At 40.0% G+C, this 19,613-nt stretch overlaps 1 protein-coding gene across 2 annotated transcripts in view; it reads left to right on the forward strand.

The window, feature by feature from the left end:
- The window catches only part of LOC140736033 (CCN family member 2-like), a 44,580-nt gene that overhangs the window by 22,253 nt on the left and 2,714 nt on the right, over positions 1-19,613 (forward strand). Inside the window, exons 3-5 of one of the 2 annotated variants that reach the window (XM_073061724.1) lie at positions 3,483-3,731; positions 10,973-11,187; positions 13,093-16,010. In XM_073061724.1, coding sequence (XP_072917825.1) covers positions 3,483-3,731; positions 10,973-11,187; positions 13,093-13,338 — 710 coding nt within the window. In that variant the 3' untranslated portion in view covers positions 13,339-16,010. Of the gene's footprint in view, positions 1-3,482; positions 3,732-10,972; positions 11,188-13,092; positions 16,011-19,613 lie in introns of those variants that run through there. The other variant, XM_073061725.1, reaches the window with a different exon arrangement.

Raw genomic sequence — 19,613 nt, forward strand, 5'->3', positions numbered from 1 at the left:
TGCACTATTTCCCAAGCGGAGCGGGATAATTCCTCAGCCAGGCTTTCCCTCATTTTGGTCACGATGACGGGCAACCCTCTGGCCTTCATGTCTGTAGTCGCCTCTTCCACTGTCTGGTACAACGCGTCTCGTCGTCATAAAACACTCAAAGTTTAGCAGGGTATGGAGTTTGAAATCTAATCTTTTTTTGCTTTAGTACTCGCTTTACTTCAGAGTATTCTTTGCGTTTCTGCAGGACCATGGGGTGGGGTAATCTTGGTTAAAATATATTAATTTATCATCTAAAAACACTCTCTTCTTACCCCAGGCCCTTCATAGAATCTTCGCCTTGCACTGAAGGAATTTAATTATTATTGAGCATGGCTTTCTATCCCGGGTAGGTTTCGGGACGAGCACACGATGGGCTCTTTCGACTTCCAGCTCCATAGCCGAGGGAAGATCCAGTGCATCCTGTAGTAACTTTCTGAAAAAATCCGTCATAGACGAGCCCTCCGCTCCTTCGGGAAAGTTGTAGATTCTGATATTTTTCTGCCGTGATCTTCCCTCCAGGTCAAGCAGTTTACCTTATTGGTGATTTAATATTTTTATTGTCTTACTCAGTTACTCAGTAGCTGTTCCACATTTTGAACGCGATCTTCCACCTTCTCAATTCGAGTCTCTGCCACCGCTATTTTTTGATTGATGTTGGTGAGCTCTGATCTAATATCATGGAACTGCTGCTCTATTTCTTTCCGGAACTCCCTTATCTCTTTCAGGATTTCGATCATACTTGCCGCTTCGCCTGAACGAGGCCCAGTGTCCGCCTCGCTAGCACACGGTCGGGTAAGAGAGCTGCTCGCTGCACTCCTCTCGGTCACAGGCTCCGCAGTGTCGCTTTTTTAATTTCCATTCCTTTTCCCCATTCTTGCCCCTCTTTTCAGTTCAAATATTTTTCAAAAAATACTATATTTGATGGGTTAACGGGGCTCAATACGCGTTTTTATGGAGGAGCTAGTGACTTAAGCTGCCATTCTCGACAATGACGTCACCAGAACCTCACTGTCCCAATTTTCTCTGATTCCCATAATATCCAGAGATCTATTAATGTGCATATTTTAGATGTTTAGGAAAGTCCAAAATATATAAATATCATTAACATTAATATTGTTGTGTAACATTAATGTTATTCTTTTCCTCAGTCTGTCCATACATAAAGACAAAACTACATTTAAAAGAAAATTTACAAAACTTATGAAGATAGAAATGCAATCCACAACACCCTCTTCATGCCTCGACCTGTTATCGCTCCATTAGTCAGGATTTTGATCACAATCTCACAGTTAGCATTGTTCTGTCTCACACCCACAGCCCAGAACTTTGAAACAAAGCCAATTATTTAGACATGATAAGGTCAACAACTGAATACAGTGAATTCCAGTTAAATGGGGCAGCTGTTTAAATTGAGAAAATAGCCAGAGTTCCCTCTGTTTATTTGGGACAATATGCCACTTAATTGACTCTTGTCAAGTCAAGTGCCAAGTGAAGTTTAACTACATAGATGTATATAACATATATAACCATTAATGTATATAGAACTGAGACAACATTTCTTTGAACCAGGGTGTAAAGCACAGTAGCACACATAACACATAACTTTATGAAGGTAAGAACATCTACAGATGAAACACACATAAGTAACAAACTAAAGTGCATTAATATTAAATATTGTAAGGCACAGACCAGATTAACCAGTGACATTTCGAATATGATGCAGCCAGAAATTCAGAAACTGAATGGCTTGGGGGAAGAAACTTCTTGTTTTCATGCATCATAGTCTCCTGCCTGATGGTAGAAAGTCAAAGAGAATGCTGGATGGATGGGAGGGATCCTTAGTAATACTAAGGGCCCTTCATTTGCAGCACGCCTGATAAATATCCCCAATGGATGGTAGGGAGACCCCCAGGATCCTCTCAGCTGTTCTCACAGTCCTTTATAGTGTCTTCAAGTCCGATGCTCGACTTCTCCCATACCAGATGAAGATGTAACTTGACAGGATGCTCTCAATGGCACTCCTATAAAACGCAGTTAACATGGGGGGTGGGAGCCTTGCTTGCCTTACAGTTGCCAAACAACTTTTAACTAGTGTCAGTTGATTGCACTTGTGTGGCCTTTAGACTCTACGCTGTGCTTAGAGAGATTAGTTTTTAACTAGGGTCAGGTGCATGTGTTTGTCTTCAAAAAGCAGTGATTTTTTTCCACTGATAACTGGCAAGAAATAAGCAGTAAGATAATTCCAAACTGTTCTGCTCACTCTGATCTCAAGCATTCAGGCTTGGAGATGCCAGAAGCGGCCATGAGTGAAAATGAAACGATTTCAGTACTTCAACAATTAGGAATTATGAAGAATTTGAAGGTATCAATAATTATCTTGAATGTTACAATGAAAATGAAGATTTGGAGGATGCAATCGTCTGAAGCATTATAGGATAAATATGATTTTATTTATTTGCAGTCAATTAAAAGAAAATGGCAGATAAATTCCTGCATTGATAACTATTAGGAACCAATACATAGTTTTATAGTAGTTTAGAGGTATTGGTAGTGTTCTAATTTGTTCTGTATGTCATTTAAGTACATAAATTGTTACTCAGTTAAATGGCAGTTTGTATTTTTTTATATATGTAACTATTTCCATGAAACTTTGGCTAATCAGAGCAGCCGCTTAATTGGGCCAAATAGTACTGGTCCCAATTGTCCCAATTGACTGGAACCCACTGTACATTCTGTGACACTTCAAAGTTCAAAGTAAATTTTATGTCATCACAGACCACCTCGAGACTCTCTTTCCTGCGGGCATACTCAGCAAATCCGCAGAATAGTAACTATAACACTTAATTTTCTTTTTCACATTTGACCATCTCCTTATTGGTCTGTTTATTCTGAAATAACAATTGATTGTCAGAACAGTTTGGGCTGTGGCTACTAATTATATTTCACAGTGCCATATGCAGATGCAAACTATAGTGAAACTTTCTGCGTAGTAACTATGAACGCTGATTTCCTCATCATAAAATCAGGCCATTGCCTCATGGAAGAATATTAAGAGTTAAATTGTATTAGCTCAGATGTGAAGTAACAAATGCTAATTGGTATTAAAAGTAAATGGGACTGAATGAACATGTCAGACATTTAAATGCAAATATCTGAGAGCTGTCGTCCTGCCACACCGGTAGATGCTCAGTAATTATATCTTCCTCAAAGTTCAAAGGTTTACCACTGGAACATGTGGAGTACAAATTCTGTGTGTTTATTATTCAATGGATGCTCACTAACATGTGAGGGAAAGTTAGGTCTTTTCCATTCTCATGGGGTTGATCCAGAAATCCGTTACAATATATACTAATGAATTTATATAGCTATATAGTTTTATGCTATCTTTTAATATGATGTGGTAAAATGAAGATCAGATAGATGAATGATGAACGTTTTAAAATTGTGTCTAGCACTTGAAGATGGAACATGTGAATTCAATGGTGTGCTCTATAAGGATGGTGATGTATTCCAGCCCAGCTGTAAATATCACTGTTGGTGCTCAGATGGAGGAATTGGGTGCATTCCACGCTGTAGTGAAGATATCCGCCTACCCAGTCCAGATTGTCTTTATCCCAGACGTATTGAGGTCCCAGGAGAATGTTGTCCCCGATGGATATGTGAGAACCAAGACAGAGGTATCCTTGGTGATGCTTTGGCAGGTACGTACACTCACTTCATTTAAAGGTAATATTCTTGTTTGGTTCCTCGTGCATTGTCAGAACAGTAAAAAGTGGTGTTAGTAATTGACAGGCGTAATAAACAATACAGACATGCCTGAAATCTTTTAAGCTAATCTCTCTCTTTAATGTTTTAAAGCATACTTTAACAGTTCAATCTGTTACTTCAGCAAATGAAAGAAAATTCTTCACCTATCTCTAATATGTGCTTCAGAAATGGGATATAGGATGAATGCGTGCAGGCTTTTTCCCTTAGATTGGATGACATTTGAAGTACAAGTTATTGATTTAAGGTGATTGGAGAAATATTTAAGGGGAATCTGAAAGGAATTTCTTTACTCAGGGTGTTGTGAGTGTGGAATGAGCTGCCAGTAGGAGTGGTAGATGTGCATCCAATTGTAACATCTAAGAGAAGTTTGGAAAGGTACATGGATAAGAGTAGTATGGAAAGCTGTGGAGATAGTCTGCATGCAGGTAGATGGAACCAGGCGGAAGAATAGGATGGCATAGACTGGGTGAGCCAAAGGTCTTGTTTCTGTGCTGTTGTGCTCTATGCCTCTCTGACTGTAAATGGAAAAGGATGATAATGATCACTCCTTCCTAAATCAACATGGTTGGAAAGGATATGAAAGAGGAAATAGTAGCTTAATCCTTGATGAGGTAGCTTATTTCATTGATAATCCTTCCATACATTGCAATGTTTTTAATATTTTTAGCATTGAGAAGCATTTCAAAGAGGAATAATTTGGTAAACATTCCAATGGAGGTAAAGGAGGCATTGGGAGAGGTTCTGACAAGTGGAAAGCCTTAATGGATGAGGTAGAAGGTGAGAGGGAACACCATGGAATCTAAATAATTACAAGCATGGAGGCCATAATGCACTGAGAAGCAGAGTGCTTGGTGGGGTTGAGGTGAGGAGACTGAGAAGTTTGAAGATGCAGTGAACTGACGTAGAAGATAAAGGGAAAAGGACAAACACAAGAGACGCTGGAAATCCAGAGCAACGTATACACAATGCTGGAGGAACTCAGCAGGTCAGGGAACATCTGTGGAGAGGAATAAAGAGCCGATGTTTTTGGACCAAAACCCTTCATCAGAATTCAAGAACAGTCTTGTGCTGACAGGGAAATAAGTGATGGTACTTCTAAAGGAATCAGATTGAAAAAGCAAAACTGATTCTTTACGGAATCTTATCACTTTACCAGTGCATCACAATGTTATTAAGTCAGCATTTTGAAACAGTTGGAAGCCATTAAGTCCAGATCCAGTAAGACACTAGCCTGGTGCAGTTCAGTCAGGGTTTCCAAATTTGTCACTATACCCAGGTCAAATCTCTTGATTTTATTTAAAGATGACCACATACTCTCTGGTTAGTGGAAGACTGCTGGTGCTCCCAGCCTGAACTTCCTACATGCTGGAATGGAACACGTACTCAGTCGGTGAAAGCTCTTCAGCACATTGTCCGATACTATCAACAATTCCTGGCATCTACCAGGGAATCTTCTTCATAATGCTGCCTGCATTTTGGAATACTGTAATAAGCTGGGATCTGGTATTTTCAGCCCATGACAGAGAAATTGTGGTCAGGAGTCCATTTTATCATACTAAAGGACTGTTCAATAGTCTTACAACAGCGGGATAGAACCTGCCATTGAGCCTGGTGGTACATGCTTTCAGGCTTTTGTATCTTCTGCCCAATGGGAGGGGTTAAAAGAGAGAATGTGTCGGGTGGGCGAGGTATTTGATTATACTTGCATACAATGGCAATGAGAAATATAGACAGAATCTATGTAGGGGAGGCCAGTTTCCGAGATGTGCTGAGCTCTGCCCACACTACCTGCAGTTTCTTGCGGTCACGGGTAGAGCAGCCATACTGAGAGCCATGATGCATACAGACAAGATCATTTCTATGGTGCGTTGATAAAAATTGGTGAGGGTCAAAGGTGACATACCAAATTTCTTTAGCCCCCGAGGAAACAGAGGTGCTGGTTCTCTTTGCCGCCCACGTGTCTATGTGGTTGGACCTTATATATTAGTGATGAGCAGTCCTAGGAATTTGAAGCTTTCAACTCTCTCGACCTCAATACTTTTGATGTAACCAAGAACGTGCGCACCTTCCGTTTCCTGTAGTCTTCTGATTTGCTCACACTGAGAGAAAGGCTGTTATAACTCCATGCCTCTAGGCTCTCTATCTCCTTCCTGTACTCTGACCCATTGTTATTGACAATCAGTCATCTGCAAACTTGTAAATGGAGTGAGAGCATGGAGTCAGGAGTGCTCAGCAAGTAGAGTAGTGGCTGTTCTTACTGTCCCCAAAAATGAGTGCAGGGTTAGGGAGGTGGCATCCACTGTGAACATATTTCGGTGGTAGGAGAATTGCAGTGGATCAAGATAGTTTGGGAAGTTGGAATGCCATGACTAGCCTCCCAAAACCTCTCAATAATTCATGATGACAGATGTTACAGTCACTGGACAGTGGTCATTAAGGCATGTTACCATATTTCCTTTAGATATCAGGATGAAAATGGTCCTCTTAAAACAGGTGAGAACCTCAGTTTGAAATAAGGAGAGGTTAAAAATGCCAGCAAATACCCCCACCAGCTGATCTGCACAAGATCTAATGACACGGCCAGGGACACCGTCCAGGCCAAGTACTTTCTGCAGCTTCACTGCCTGGAAGACTGATCTCATTCTTGCAATGGTGACTGTGGGCTCAGATGTGCTGAAGGCAGTTGGGAATGGTAATGGCATTACAGTCTCTTCCTGTTCAAAATGTGCATAGAATGCATTCAGCTCATTCGAAAGAGATACACGTTTGTTGGTGATGCTGCCTGACGGTTTTATAGCCTGTTACAGCACGTAAGCCCCGTCAAAAATGACGGCTGCTCTGGGATTTGATTTTGGACTAGTATTGTTTCTTGGCATCCCTGATAGCTTTATAAAGGTCGTATCTCAATTTCTGTACAGTACTTCTACAGGAGGGGTACTTACTCCAAATCTTAGCCTCTCCTTGTTGTGTGGAAAAAAAGTCCATAGAGAAGGGGAGAAGGATAAAGGATTATAATGGGCCGTACAGTTAACAAAGATGCGGATTCTAATCAGTGTTAGGTGGTGCTCATCTGTCAGGATTGTGGGAGAAAAGAGGTATTTATAGTAAATGAGTAGATACCGGGTTTTGGATTGTGCCAAAGTTATTTTCATTAATAACTCCAACATTGCTTTGATCCAAAATGGAGATGATTTTCTCTCCCTTCCAGACTTGGGACACAGATAAACCTCCCTGCCCCATAATCCCACCTCTCCTTCCCACCTCAGATCTGGCCCTTTATCAACTTTCTTCAGTTGAAGAATGCCTTATTTTTGTTTCTTACTTTGCTCTTCTGTCTATGCTGGGAAAAGACAGCAATGAGGAGTGACTACAGAAAGAAAGGGCGGATGCAAAAAGCATGAGTGAAAGGACTTGATTTCAGAACTCTGCAGCTGTTTGTAAGGTACTGTCATCTGCTGGAGAGAAATCAACGAGTTGTATGTAAGGGCACAGAAATTGTCATCAAAATGGAGATCTGCATTTCACCTTCGCCATCATGGCTGGCCATTTAGACCTCGTCTGCTCTGCAGCTTTGTCTGTAGAGTAGAAATGTTGGCCTCATTTTCCTTCCTGGGTGTTGTTCTTTGGTCCATTTTCACGCTGCCTCAGCTTCCTTACATTGGCTCTGAAAGCCTCTCGCTTGAAATGTGCTGAGATGACAGGCAAGTGGAGTTACAGTTTGAGGGATGCAGTATGTTGGACAAGTCACAGAAGTGAAAAGTAGAGCTGACAACACCGGGTACCAGTCAATCAGTAAATGCTAGTATAAATCAATTAAGGTCAACAGACAACATGTTTTCATGTGATTGTACACCTTTCTCTAAAGACTTATTCACCCTTTAAGCATCGGAAGTCTGAACAAAAGCTTTCTTCCTAATCAACTGGCTGCCTGTCAATACTCCCATCATCTTTACAGCCCAGAAATAGAATAGAAAATAAAGCTCACCCTTCAAAATCACCTGTAAACATATCTATTGGTTTAACTCCAGATCTGACACTCATTCATATGAATTGGACTAGGCCAAGGAAGCTGTTATTGTAGTAAAAATTATAGAAGTTTTTTGGAGTTATATGTAAAAAGCTTCTAAATAAATTCACCAACTGTCAACAATAATAATTGTTGGTAAAAGTACTTAGTTTAAATGTATAATTATTTATAACTGTTATAAGGATTACAGTGATCATAATTAATAATAATGATGTTTAGGCACAGAGTGAATCTGTATTTGCTGACAAGTACCTTTATGGGCTCCGTTCACAAACACATGGATTTACACAACCATCATGCACATCCATTAGATTTCCCTTACCTCCAGGAACAGTCAAAGAAGAGAAAAGGTAACACCCAGAAAAAGGGGTCTACACTAGCTATGCTTCTTGATCCCGATGTAATCTTCATGTTTCCAACATAAGGCGATGGCTACTGTTCGCAGAATTCTTGCTGCCTGTGCTTCTGAAACCCTCCATTCTTATTATTTTCCTTACCAGATCAATCTATGATATTTCAATTTCATTGGCATAAGATCATCTGACTGACCTGTGTCAGCTTCTCATTGGGTGTTGGCCAAAGCTATAAGCAGTATTGCTGTATGGCTCGCCCTTCAGCCTTGTGCCTAAAATGACTTCTTTTGTTCTGTCCAACTTGGAATAGTTCAAGCCAGGACAACTAAGTCAGCCAAACACTGGGCCCAGATGCCCAGATGCCCAGATCACAGGCTGTTTGTTATTTTGCATAATAAACAGTCTCTTATCTGAAATGATCTCAGGTTTAACAGATCATTAACAGAAACTCCTTATGTCCATGTTAAATTTCTCTAAGGCTACGTCCACACTAGACCGGATAAATCCGTAACCAAAGCTTTTTCTCTTTATTTTGACCCTCCGTCCAAACTGAAACAGCGTTTCCCTCCCTCGAAAACAGAGCTTTTCTAAAACGCTCTTCAGAGTGTATAAACCTGAAAACACCGACTGGCTGGTGTAGTGTGTACAGGGTAACCGAAGCTTTTTAAAAATGCTGTCATGACGTGACAGAACAGATAGTGGCGGCAGCGTGGCATTTCATTGTTTTCTTGAATGCAACCGCCAACACCACAACAACAATGGCGGACGGCTTCAGGAGACCATCCCTGAGCAGAATGTTACTGCAGCTTTGCAGTATGACAGAGAATTTCAACCCCCCACACAACCTAACAATTTCAGAACAGGCGGCAACAAGACTGAAGCCAGAGAGTTAGAAATATACTCACCAAATACTTTGACCCATATCTTACTGAATAAATAAGTGTACTCATTTTGCCCTGTTTTCTGTCCTTGCTTGCATGTAGGTGGTTTACCTATTTATGCAAGTACTTCTCTGACAATAGATGTGTAACAGCCTAATGTAACATTGTATGGAAATACAAGATAACACTGATGCAGACGTGTTTTATAATTTAACAAGGTGCTTTATTAATGTATTGCTTGAGCAAACATTCAATAGATGCAATTGTCACTACTTCCAAAATACACACACAAAATGCTGGTGGAACACAGCAGGCCAGGCAGCATCTATAAGGAGAAGCACTGTCGACGTTTCGGGCCGAGACCCTTCGTCAGGACTAACTGAAACTACTACTTTCAAATCTCTTACTATCTTTCCTTTCAGTTAGTCCTGATGAAGGGTCTCGGCCGGAAACGTCGACAGCGCTTCTCCTTATAGATGCTGCCTGGCCTGCTGTGTTCCACCAGCATTTTGTGTGTGTTGTTCGAATTTCCAGCATCTGCAGATTTCCTCGTGACTACTTCCAAAATGTCAGTTTTAAGTAGTAGCTTATGTTTGGCATAGACGTGAAAACGTTAAGGCCAAAAAAGGAAAATTGTAAGTTTCACTTTTACTCAGGTAAAAATGTCAGTTTTGCTCAGTAACTCATTTTATTGCACATGTTAAATAGGCAAAATAATACAGAAAGACATGGCAAAAGTAAAGGCAAACAAATGAGGTAACAGCAAATTTCACTTTTGCCCGGTAACAAGCCTTATTGCTTTTAGTTATAGCTGTCATCCCTTTCATTGGTGAAGAGACTATGGCTGTAGGAAATGTTTCCAGTACTGTCTGTGAACTCCCTGTCGGTTGCCTCCATACAATCCAGTATTTGTTTTTTTAGTTTTAAGCCCTCCTGCGCGAGAAACAACAGCTGTCCTGATGCACCATCAATAACTCTCAGAGACTGGAAGTGGACGATAGGCTTTTATTAACAGCAAAAGGGAGCACGACATCTCGAAGACTGAGGGAGGAGCAGTGCCCCAATCACCTTTATACAGGGGTCTGTGGGAGGAGCCGCAGGAGCAGTCAGCAGAGAGGTGTGTCCAGACAGGTATACATAGTTTACAATCAACTGGCTGCCTGTCAATACTCCCATCATCTTTACAGCCCAGAAATAGAATAGAAAATAAAGCTCACCCTTCAAAATCACCTGTAAACATATCTATTGGTTTAACTCCAGATCTGACACTCATTCATATGAATTGGACTAGGCCAAGGAAGCTGTTATTGTAGTAAAAATTATAGAAGTTTTTTGGAGTTTTATGCAAAAAGTTATATGTCCATTGTTTGGCAACTTCCCTTTAAGTTTTTCTAGTCTGTAATTGGACAAACGCACACCAAGTCTTTCAGGGCGAGATTCAACACCAAACATGTCGCTTGTTTTCTGTAGATGTGTCCTGCACATGCCCGGTAGGAGGAGATTTGCTCAAATACCCGTTTTTTGATGTGGATGGAGGTATTTGCAAAAACGCCTGGTGTGGACACCTATCATTTTTATGCGAAACTGGCGTTTTCAAAATTATCCGGTCTAGTATGGACGTAGTCTAAGGTATCCTGCAAGCAAGAACTCAGCAAATAGTTCACAAAATGGCAGCTGCAACAACAGAATCATAAATGGCCACCTCCATTCCTGCATCCACATGGCAAGAACAAAGATTTTTGTTTTGTCTATTTCCACTGCCAGGCCTCATTCCTGCTCACTGATTTATAGAATATAGATTTTTCTAGCCAACATGACTTTCTTTGACTGGCTGAATATATCTTTGAATTGTTGGTTTATTCAATTGTGACTGATTTACAAACAACTAAGCTTATTGTTTACTTCATCTTCAGCATTCAGGTCACATGTATTCTACGGAAGATATCCCTCCAGTGCGTCTTTCAAATGCCTCGAACATAGCAGTGAATGGTCTGCTTGCTCGAGAAGTTGTGGGATAGGTGTCTCCACCCGAATTTCAAACAAAAATCCTCGTTGTATTTTGGAAACACAAAGCCAACTTTGTATTGTGAGGCCATGCCAAAAGGATTATGTAAAACAAGTTCACATGGTGAGTAATCGTAGGTGGTTTATTATCCAATAATCTAGTAACAAGTGAGGCTGTTGAAAAGGATGTAAGATTTTGTAACATGTAAATAAAATTGAAAGAGTAGAGAGAAAATTTTACAGGCATTTTCTCAGGTCTGGAGGACCTGAGTTATAAGGAAAGATTAAATAGGTTAGGACTTTATTTCTTTGAAGGTAGAAGACTGGGAGGAGAATTAATAGAGGTATCCAAGATTATAAGGGGTATAGATTGAAGGTGAAAAGTTTAAGTGGAACATGACGGGAAACTTCTTCATTCAGAGGGTTGTGAGAGTGTGGAATGAGCTGCCAGCACAAGTGGTACATGCAAGCTCGATTTGAACTTTTAAGCAAAGTTTGGATAGGTGCATGGATGGTAGGTGTACAGAGGGCTATGGTCCCAGTGCAGGCCAATGGGAGTAGGCAGTTTAAATTGTTTTGGCATGGACTAGATGGGCCAAAGAGCCTGTTTCTGTGCTATACTTGTCTCTGACTCTAGATTGATGGTTGAAATTCTTTTAGTTATTGCTGTAGTAGTCCATGTAGACATGCATTGGAAGATTAACTGTTGACATGAAAGGGATAACAATAGAAGGATGAAGGATTGCCATATAAATAAACAATTCAGACAAGACTGTAAATAATAATCTACTGGGAGAGGATTTCTTTGAATATTAAATAAAGTTAGCATTGGCACATTTGTGAAGACATTATTGATTATTGTGGAGCACAAATGCAATGTCTAGCAGAGTATAAATAGAGGAGCTTCCCATTTTTAATGAATGTATCATATAATAGCTTTTAGTGACCATGCACAAATGCAAAATTTAGGAAGCTGCCCTGTGAATTTCCTTGCTTTTCCAAGGGGCATTGTAGATAGTTCAATGATCTGCTATTGCAAGATAATCATGCACAATACTCAACAGGGAATTGAGGAAAGTCAGGGTGTGAGGAGATGGTCCTGAAGGTATAGGGAGTGACCATAGAGGGAGCTGGGAGATGCAGGATGGTGGTGGGGAGACAGGTTGAGTAGGGGAATGGAACAGATTGGGGGAGATCCAAGAAAATGATTGGAAAGGCTGATGGGAAGGGTTTGATGGAGCTATGAGGACAAGAGAAGGAAAAAAAGAATCTGCTATGAAGAGAAGACACCTCAGGTTTTAAGGCAGAAAGACAGATAGAGTGAGGCCCTGTAACACAGTTGCAGGCAACCCCTGGTTTTGAGTTGTTTTAGTTTTTGGGCTGTGTGCCACTTACGGGCTGATTATGCACAGCAGGTTTTCATGTAAATAACATCCATTGAACGATATATGCTGATCAGTGTCACAGCATATGCATACTGGCTTCCACCTTGTCCCAACTGCACTTTCACTTGTGTACAAAATGATGTGCAACATCAAAAAAGGAAAATGGAGAATTTCTAGGTAACATATCACAGCAAGGTTTCTTCAGGCCACGTGTTAAGGAGACGAACAGGTGCTTGTGCAGGTTACCCAGATCCAAGGTCTCTGTAGTTCCTGTCATACTGTTATGTATTTCTCAACACCACAGCTTCCAGTGCAAAAACCTACAGAAAATTTATGGAAAATGTAAATGGAATGAATGGCCAGTGCCATTGTAAAAGGATTGTTTTTGTCAACTCTCTGACTGTCACAGTGCCCCTTTATGACAAAGGTGGTGTTGACATCCTAATCATTTCTGAAGGTGAACATATATTGACTGTTACAATCAATCTCGGATAAATTCAATTACAGTAAAGGTTTTGAATCTGAGAGACAGGGAAATATCACAGTAAACTAAAAACCACAAGACGTCTATTTTCAAATTGAATAACTGCACTTAGTTGTTGTGTTCTGACAACATCATACAGAACTTGTCCCTTTTTTTTCAGGGAATGAATATTTGCCAGCCAACAACCAGGGCACACCGACCAGTCCACTTTGAATACAACAATTGCATCAGTGTTAGGAATTACAGGCCTGTCTACTGTGGGTCGTGCTCTGATAGGCGCTGCTGCACTCCATACAGAACCAGAACAGAAAGCATAGAGTTCAAGTGTAAGCATGGCAGGATTGAGAAACAGCAGATGATGTTCATTATCACCTGTGCTTGTCATTATAACTGCTCACAGGCTTAGAAATAATTGGAATCCTCTATCACATGGCAGCAATAACAGCAGCTTATTTCCAAACGACATTGTACAGTGTAAAAAAACAGTTACTACAGATTTAAGTATGACATGTGTTTCCATACAGTTCAAATGGGAACATTTGTCTTTGAACTATTCCTATTTAATGCACAGTTCAGCTATTTTAACATTAAATTTCCAATGCTAAAAAACACATCGTCCTTATAAAAAAGGTTGGTGAACAATTTAAGTTACTGCATGTCAATAATTAATTGCTTTGCAGAATTCATCTAAAGCCCTTGTTACTAGAATCTGAGGCTACATTTCGCTCTGCTGTTCGGTTACAAGTAACATGCCAGGAGCATTGTGCTTTAAAACTCTTTGGCTGTGGTATCTTTGAGACCTGCCTCTGGGAAATTCAATAGTGCACACGGTGGTTCAATATCACTGGGGAGGGAGGTAGACATTTACAGATCAGTAGGGAAACGAGGGCCAATTATTAGCTAAAGGATTTGATGGGATGAGCTGTTTAGTAGTGAAGTTGAGGATGTTTGCAGCCAAAGGGCCTTTGGTTACTAAGGGTATGTTGGAGTCTGGCGTCAATGGGTGGGGGGGTATTGGATTTTGTTTCTGCTGGCAGATGAGGGGATCATGGAGGAGAGTAAGTCCGAGATCTTGATGATGGGATTGTAATGATCACAAACTGGAGGGTGGAATAAAGGTAGCTGCTGTTAAGGATGTGGGAGGGAGTAATTCTGTTCAAGGGGAGCCAGGTACGTACAATATTTAAACAGCGCCCCCTGGGGTTGGGTTTCCATTTCTGGGCTTCACAGGCTGGGAGATGCTTAGGGAGCCCCTGCACATATGCATTTCAAAGCGAGGTGCTGGGCAGACCCAGAAGGAAAATCTTAGACTGTGTACTGTAACTCCAGCTAGTTAATGAATATTCCATTCCATTTGATTTCTCACCGGAGTTAACTTGCGTGGTTCATAATAACATAGCGCTGTATGAATCAGCAGCCAAGCATGACTTCAAAAGCAAAATACACCAAAGCAGGAAATCAGAAATCAATGAAAATCCCAGAAAATGCAGGAAGTAGCAGGCCAGGCTGCACCCATGGATTTGTGAAAGACGCAAGTATCATTTTAGGCCCGATGAAACATCACTAACCCAAAGTTCTGAGTTTTCCTCTCCACAGATGCCGCTTGTTGTGCATTTAAAAAAATTTTTCTGTGAGGTGTGGGTGTCAACAATCACAGTTAGGCACTTGGGGAAACAATGGACATCTCCCAAAATGTATTTGCCAAGCTGTAAGCTCCCTCTACTGGCAATACTAGATTGCACGAGGCACAGAGCAGCGATCAGCCCAGCTGAATGTGAATCTCCATAGTGGGATGTGCCATAATATAAAAAGGAAACAATAGCTGCAGCATTGTCAAAGGTTTGGCAATTTCTTTTGATGCAAACAATAAAGTATTTTTAAAGTTAAAAGTAATATTGCACATATTACTACTCAAAATGTATATTCTAAAGCCTTTTGCTTAAATTATGTATTATATGTAAATTTGTTTGTTAGTACACATTTCTATGCACTTTGTTTATGTAGTAATTATATTTTTTCGTTACTTGTCATTGTTTCTAATGATGTATGTTATGAGGAGTGAGAGGATAATTAACTTTGTAAACAAAATCTCTTTGCTGACATTTCTATCTGCATTTTCATCAAAAAGCAAGTACAAATTTAAAAAGAGGATATTTATGTTTTCACATGTTTTCACATAGCTTTGCAGAACTGTCCTTGATTTTCACCTCACTCTAAGGATAATAGAGGGTTACACACAAAAAGCCTTCAAGAATCTTGCTGCACAATCACCAAAAACACATCTTTGAGTCACTATGGCAGAAAATGTACTGGAATGAGTCAATGAATCTCCCACTTGATGCCCTTCCTCCCAACATCCACTGCTCGGACTCAGCTCAGCTTAATATCAACTGAGGGACCAGGCTCTCAGCTCAGAGCATCAATCAGTGAGGAATATATAAATTAGGAGCCGAAACTAGTCACATTGCCTCTTCAGTATGTGTTAGTAACATCATGGATGAGCTGATTAAAAATAGTAAAAGAAATAAAAGTCAAATAAACTGCAGATGCTGGAAATCCAAAATAAAAACATGAAATGCTGGAAACACTTGGTATATCAGGGTCCATCCATGGAAAAAGAAACAGTCAACATTTCTGATGGTTCTGATGGAGGTATCTGAATCTGAAAATGTTAAGTGTTTCTCTTTCCATAGATGTTGACTGACTTGCTGAGTGTTTCTGATTTTACTTTAGTAAAAGTAATGATCGGTTAAATCAGGAACTAATTGGTGGATGGAGTAAAATTTGTGTTTAAAAGTCCTGTAGATAGTCGCCAGATAAGACATCACTAAGCGACGGTCTATTAAAGCAACAGTCTTGCGCAAGAGAGCTGTTGAGGTCTTGATAATGTGTTATATTATATTTGGGACAGGAATGGTTTTAATTATATAGGTTAACGGGTTTGACCAGGTTTTTTTTTGTCTCTTTGATATGATTGTCTACGAGAACTGCTTTGCCTTTCTAATGTGTTGGTGCTAGAGGGGGGCGGTTAAGGTTCAGTCTCTGACATCGCTAAGTGACTCTCACAGATATTACAAAGTAAAGGGTTGTATGAGAAGGGTGGTGGGGGGGGGGGGGTGGGAAGGGGTTAACTCAGGGCTCCACCACCAATTTACAACAGATCCAGGGGAAGATGAGCAATACAGAAAAATTAGAAAATCTTACTATTGTATCATCTAATGTTAGAAGATTAAACTCTCCTTACAAGTGTTCAAAGGTTTTAGATTTCTTAAGTAGAAAGAAAATAGATATCATGCTGTTACAGGAAACATATCTTAAACCTATTGACATTCCCAGGGTTCAAAACCACTTTTATAAACCTGTTGTGGCATCAGCTGATGGTACTCATATGAAAGGAGTTATGATACTAATGAGACGTAGTATTAATGCATGAATTGAAAGGACTGGCGGTGACAACGAAGGACGTCTAGTTTTTTGCTGTACATCCATTCAGGGTAAAAAAGTTGCATTCATTAGCCTATATGCCCCAACTATATTAGAGGTTGAAGTTTTTTCCCTCAGTTACCTCACAATTACTGAAGTTAAGTGATTACCAACTATATTGCCAACTATATGTTGGTTCGGACATGAATGCTTTAGTAAACAATAACCTCGATAAATCTTCCTCAACTATGTCAAGCTCTCAAGAATCTGCTTCCAAAGCACTTAACCTTTTTCTAACAGATTTAAATTTAACTGATGTGTAGAGGGTGCATAATCCATCTGCTAAAGACTATACCTTCTTCTCCATAAGACATAAAACTTTCTCACGGATAGATTACATCCTTATATCCTCCGGTTTGCTGACTTTGGTACACTCAATAGAATCTATCTGATCACAACACAGTTATATCTACTTTTTATTATGGCAAAATTAAAAATAAGGCTACTAGGTGGAGGTTTAACTCCACCCTTCTAAAAAAGGATGAATTTCTAACACAACTGAGAACAAAACTGACAGAATTTATAAATTTAAATAAAAATAGTGTCTCGGATGTGCCAGTGGTTTGGGCCTCCGTCAAGGTTTTATAGACAATAGACAATAGATCATAGGTACAGGAGTAGGCCATTCAGCCTCTCGAGCCAGCACCGCCATTCAATGTGATCATGGCTGATCATCCACAATCAGTACCCCATTCCTGCCTTCTCCCCATATCCCTTGACTCCGCTATCTTTAAGAGCTCTATCTAACTCTTTCTTATGAATAATGCCATAAGGTTCAGTTCCCACCTATATAAAAGCCGGCTTCAAAAGATTTCCACCCTAGAAGAACAATGTAAGGTTTTGGAGAATGATCTCAAAAGGAGATACCCCATAACAAAGGAAAATGAGCTCAAAACAAAACAAGCAGAATTAGATGATTTATTAAGAAGCAGGGTAGAATATACGATCCATATAACCAAACACAAGTATTATGCAGAAGGCAGCAGACCGAGCCATCTTTTGGCACTAACGCTCAAACAACAGGAAGCTAAAAGGTCTACACCAGTGATTAGATGTGTTAAACGTGGCGTAGTATCTTCAACAGAGGAAATAAATGAGACATTCAAGAATTACTTTAAAGAACTGTATACAAGCGACTCAGTTCCTTCTGAGAATGACTTCACAGATTTTTTTTTAGTGTATTAGACCTCCCTACATTGTCATTAGAGGACACCAAAACTCTAGACTCTCCTGTTACACTGGATGAGCTACTCAAAACAGTCAAAGCTACAAATAAGGGCTGTACACCAGGTATAGACGGCATACCTGTTGAACTTTACCTAGCACTTTGGGATATTCTTGGACCAATATGGTTAGAAACATTAAATTATGCTATTGGAAATGGCACTCTACATAGAGATCTAAACACAGCCCTGATCACAGTTATACCTAAGCCTGGTAAGAACCCCTTGGAGTGTGCCAAATAGCATCCAATCTCCTTGATAAATGCCAACCTCAAGATATTTTCCAAAGTCTTAGCCAGTAGACTTGAGATAGTAGTTGGGAAAATAATTAGCCCATATCAGACAGGCTTTATTAGTGGACATCTCGCATCTGATATTCGCTGGCTCTTACACAAACTGAGTGCAACACATAAAATCCCATCTGCCTGTGGCCTGCTATTTCTAGATGCTGAAAAAGCATTTGATCACCTTGAATGGCCATATCTTTGGAGAGTTCTAAAAGAATTTAAGTTTGGTGATAAATTTATCAATATGATTCAAACACTGTATGCTAATCCTTCATCCCGGGTATGTGTGGGAGGAAGTTTCTCAGAGTTATTTGACATAGGACAGGGCACACAACAAGGGGACCCTCTGTCTCCTTTAATTTTTACTATATATTGAACCGCTTGCACATTTAATTAGAAACTCTCCTCAGATCTCCCCTATTACAACACGAGGGGTGATTGATAAGTTCGTGGCCTAAGGTAGAAGGAGTCAATTTTATAAAACCTAGCACATTTATTTTTCCTACATTTACACATTTAGTTCAACAGTTGTAGAGCATACAGATCCCTTCTTTGTAGAAGTCGGCGTTTTGGATCTCCAGAAGTGGTCCACAGCAGGGGTGACTGATAAGTTCGTGGCCTAAGGTAGAAGGAGATGAACTATTAACTTCAAACTTTCTGTATTATCACTCAATGAGTTGAACTGCACGTGCATGTAATGAGAGCGTCTTGGACCTCCAGGTGGTCCACAGCAGGGTGATTGATAAGTTCACGGCCTAAGGTAGAAGGAGATGAGTTATACAGCTCTCATTACATGCACGTGCAGTTCAACTCTGAGTGAAAATACAGAAAGTTTGAAGTTAATAACTCATCTCCTTCTACCTTAGACCACAAACTTATCAGTCACCCCATGCTGTGGACCACTTCTGGAGATCCAAAACGCCGACTTCTACAAAGAAGGGATCCGTATGCTCTACAACTGCTGAACTAAATGTGTAAATGTAAGAAAAATAAATGTGCTAGGTTTTCTAAAATTGACTCCTTCTACCTTGGGCCACAAACTTATCAATCACCCCTCGCAGGTACAACATCACATTCAATATCATTTTATGCGGACAACGCTAGTTTATATTGCAAATATTCAACAAACTCACCCCTATGTTTTAAAAACACTGGAGCAATTTGGATTTCTTTCAGGATACAAAGCTAATTTGTCAAATTCAGCACTAATGCTGATTAATACAGATACAACTTGGGTATTAAAGTTAATACTTCTCTATCGTCTGTGGCTAAAACAAATTACTCTTTAATTTTGAAAAAAATAAAAGATATTAATAGATGAAGACACCTGCCAGCATCAGTCCCAACCCATATATATGTCACTAAAATGAACATCTTACCCCACATTAATTTTATCCGCTCAATGATCTCACTTGCACCGCCAGCAGGATATCGGCAAAAACTATGACACCTTACTACAACGCTATGTTTGGAACGATAAACGACCCAATATAAAGTGGTCAGCTCTAGAATTCAAAAAGTCAGATGGGGGATTGGCGTGTCCAAATTTTAAATTGTATCATTGGGCATTTGTATTAAAAAGCCTTAGCTATTGGATGGAGGAGGATAAAGTTACATCACGGAAAAATATAGAACAAGAGCTAGTAGCACCGGTAAGGTTGAAGGACTTTCTCCTTATAGGTATGTCT

Source organism: Hemitrygon akajei, chromosome 11 (assembly GCF_048418815.1).
Source record: "Hemitrygon akajei chromosome 11, sHemAka1.3, whole genome shotgun sequence".
Classification (NCBI taxonomy): domain Eukaryota; kingdom Metazoa; phylum Chordata; class Chondrichthyes; order Myliobatiformes; family Dasyatidae; genus Hemitrygon; species Hemitrygon akajei.